Source organism: Scyliorhinus canicula, chromosome 19, assembly GCF_902713615.1.
Source record: "Scyliorhinus canicula chromosome 19, sScyCan1.1, whole genome shotgun sequence".
Lineage (NCBI taxonomy): Eukaryota > Metazoa > Chordata > Chondrichthyes > Carcharhiniformes > Scyliorhinidae > Scyliorhinus > Scyliorhinus canicula.
The window spans coordinates 40,246,757-40,250,126 of record NC_052164.1 but is presented as its reverse complement, the minus strand read 5'-3'; the positions used below and the strand labels follow the sequence as shown (position 1 = coordinate 40,250,126).

Here is a 3,370-nt window from a genome sequence, read left to right as displayed (position 1 = left end):
TAGAAAATATAAGAACCTGGGCAAGTTGAGTTCAAAATGAATTTACAATTCCGCCAGGTGAGGGAAAATCAGAGGATGGAGAGAATGGAAAATGGAGCAGAGAATGAGCAACAGTAACAGGCAGCAGATAGGAGAATTCAGACCATTTGTAATGTGGAAATCAAACCGACAGAAATCAAAAATGAACATAACTTTAGAAATGTGTAATATTAAAAACGATTTATTATAAATATTAAATATATAAATACATGCTCTCATTCAGTATAAAATTTTCCAGTTTAGATAAACATTTTCTACAACCCAATTCTTAATAAATATCAATAAATTAACATTTTTAACTCATTTTACACATTAAATAAAATTCTAACATTTCATTCTACAAAAACATCATGAAAATAAATATCAATCAATTAAAGAGCCTGATATAGTTTGAAATGTTGTCCATTTAGGAAAGGTCTGGAAACCCATATCCTGAAAGCCTGACAGACAATTCTCAAACCAGACTCACCACCCACAATAACGCGGCTGTAGGTATCAATAAATTAAATAAATAAAGACAGTGAACAATTTCATCAAGTCACTCATTATTCTCTCATCATTACAATAAAGTATAAAATGAATTTCAAATATCCATATAAAATATAGCTGCACATGAAAAGTCTTCAAAATAAACATTCTTTGTTCCCATTCTGGACCAATGTATTTATCAGTTTCTTCTGCTGATTTGCAGCATTATGAAAAGCATCTGTTGTAATCGGGCCCTGGTGTCAGTGCGGATTATTTCCCAGGCACAGTCACTGAATTTCTGAAAAAGAAAATTATTCAGGAAAGTGTATTAGAAAATAAATTAATGTTGATCGGGTGAAATGATCGACCAGCCAGTAATCACACAGTCAATTGTCAATTGTCCCACCTCCTGATTGAGAAACTTCTCCAGTTTCCTAAAGTAATTATGAATGGTGGAGTTTCTCCTCATCTTGTGCTCTGATCCCTGATTCCTGACACATTCTTCCAGCTCACTGAGCTGTCGGTCCAGGAGAAGGCGGAGGTTTTCCACCGTGTCCCGGTCCCAGGTGACTGAGCCCAGGTTCATGCTGTAGATCTTGCTGATGTGACGCAGGGTCTGATGGAGAATCTGGATCTGATCCTCTTTCTGTACAGAATACAAAACGATATTAGAGAGACCTGTTACCTTTAGAATTCGAATAAATTATTTCGAAGAACAAAAATAAATCAAACTTAAAATGCTCAAATACGCAATACTCCGTACTTTGCCCCCTACTATATTCCCTATACACATAGGATTGTGGCAAAATGCGGCTCCACCGCCATCTACAGTGTTGCTGACGACACGACTACAGTGGGTCGGATCTGGAACAACAGTGAGTCAGAATACAGAAGGGAGATAGAAAATCCAGTGGAGTGCTGTAACAACAACAATCTCTGCCGCAATGCCAGCAAAATAAAAGAGCCGGTCATTGACTTTAGGAAGCAAAGTCTTATACAGACCCCTGTTTGCATCAACGGAGCTGAGGTGGAGATGGTTGACAGCTTCAAATTCCTAGGTGTGCACATCACCAAAAATCTGTCCAGGTCCACCCACTTTAACCCACCCACCGAAGCCTATACTTCCTCAGGAACCTAAATTCGGAATGTCCACAATGACTTACCAACTTTTACAGGTGCACCATAGAAAGCATCATATCTGGCTGCATCACAGCCTGGTATGGCAACTGCTCGGCCCAAGACCGCAAGAAACGTCAGAGATCGCGCGCGAATAATAACAACCAGGAAACAAACCTGACAAGATTGTTTTGTGGATGTCCAATTTCTGAATTCCCTGACTCCAACTGGTTTGGTAAAAGTGGCTTTGGGGATGATGTCCTTAAGTGGATATTAAATATGTGTCTCCTGGACCTTGTACCATGAACTAATGGGAAGTTTTTCCTTGTCTATCTTATCTATCAGCAATAATCATGAATGGTTTTGCACTGAAGCTATATATCTGACACGAGATGTGCTCCGTTAACATTAGGAATATTATAATTGCATTGTACACGTAAGATTGCACTTAATGTCAATCTGAAGTGGAAATACTCTGGAAAATATGTCCACAGATTTTAAGTATAATTATATTTTGCGGGAGGAAATTGTTGATCAGAGGAATGACAGGCTCAGAAACAGTGACATTGGGAGATTAAGATAGTTCAAGCAATCCGATAGTTGCAACAAGAAAGTAATTTGCAATGAAGAGTTGATGAGAGACAGGGGCATATTTTCTGGGGTTAGAGATAGTGAGATAGTGAATGCGGGAAGAGAGAGTGACACAGTTCATGGGTGAGATACAGAATGAAATATAACGACAGAAGCTGCTATCATTATCACAATGGGTGCAAATCTCTCAATTGAAAATTCCTGATGTTCCCGGTTCCGATCAGGTTGTTGCTCTAACTACAGAGTGAAATGTAACGACAGAAGCTGCTACCATTGTCACACTCACCTCTAATCCCTTCGAAAGTTTCACCAGGTTCAAGGGCTTGGTTTTCAGCGCGTGCCTGTGTTTTATACAGTGTCTGGGAAAGGAACCACCCTGAGAGGAGTAAATTAAAATCTCATTAAAAACCCCAAACTATTTCTCCAGAAATAACATTTCACAGCAATTAGACCCAATGTGATTCACAGGCTGCTCAGAAACCAGCTTCAACTCACCATTTCATTCAGTTTGCTGAGTGTCTCTGTGTTAAGAACTTGCTGTAACTGCAGCCTCTCACAGCCCAGACTGAGGGTCCCGGACAAGAGGAACAACACCGCCCCAATCCTCCAAATACTCGCCAGAGCCATGAGCAACCGAGCCAGAGTCACACACCGATGTAAAAGATGAGTAAGCGGCGGCTTCGTGGTTCAGCGGCGAGAAAGGTTCTTGTGAAGCGAATGAAAGTGGGAAAGTCGAATGGGAGCCGATTCTGATCCGGGAGCGAACGCCTCTGTTAGCGAATGGAGTGAGTGTGAGTGTGGACTCTGTTGGGAGCTGGCACTGGCTCTGACATGCTGTCGCCTTTAAGGTGTGGACATGACATTGGTAAAGTGAAAATGGGCTGGAGGATTTGTGTTCGAGCTGCAGGAGATCAATAGTTTGTGCGGTTTCTCTTTGAGGTCAGGAAGCTGAAAGCTGGAGACTCCGGAAGCAGTGAGTGGGGAATCCCTGCGAGAAAATCCCAAGCAGCGCTGGCTTCCAGCTCAGTGTTGTGAAGCTTCTCATCACCCGGGGGGCAGTATGGTGGATTAGAGGGAGGGTCAATATTGGGGGCAGTAAGGTGGTGTAGAGGGAGGCTCAGTATTGGGGGGCGGCAGTAAGGTGGTGTAGAGGGAG

General features: G+C 41.8%; 1 protein-coding gene across 1 annotated transcript; it reads right to left on the bottom strand.

Moving 5' to 3' along the window:
- Nucleotides 1–706: 706 nt before the first annotated feature.
- Nucleotides 707–2,841, bottom strand: LOC119953987 (interferon alpha-F-like). The gene is made up of 4 exons (XM_038778763.1): nt 2,710–2,841; nt 2,501–2,590; nt 914–1,153; nt 707–805 (listed from the first exon to the last, which is right to left on the bottom strand). The coding sequence occupies exons 1-4, from the start codon at nt 2,839–2,841 to the stop codon at nt 707–709; spliced, it is 561 nt and encodes a 186-aa protein (XP_038634691.1).
- Between the last annotated feature and the right edge of the window lie 529 nt (nt 2,842–3,370).

Excerpts from the sequence above, each read along its gene's own strand:
- LOC119953987 (XM_038778763.1), bottom strand. The coding sequence starts at position 2,841 with ATGGCTCTGGCGAGTATTTGGAGGATTGGGGCGGTGTTGTTCCTCTTG. Across the intron at positions 1,154-2,500 it reads AACTTTCGAAGGGATTAGAG|AAAGAGGATCAGATCCAGAT; the intron begins GTGAGTGTGACA and ends TATTCTGTACAG. Across the intron at positions 806-913 it reads AGAAGTTTCTCAATCAGGAG|AAATTCAGTGACTGTGCCTG; the intron begins GTGGGACAATTG and ends TTTCTTTTTCAG.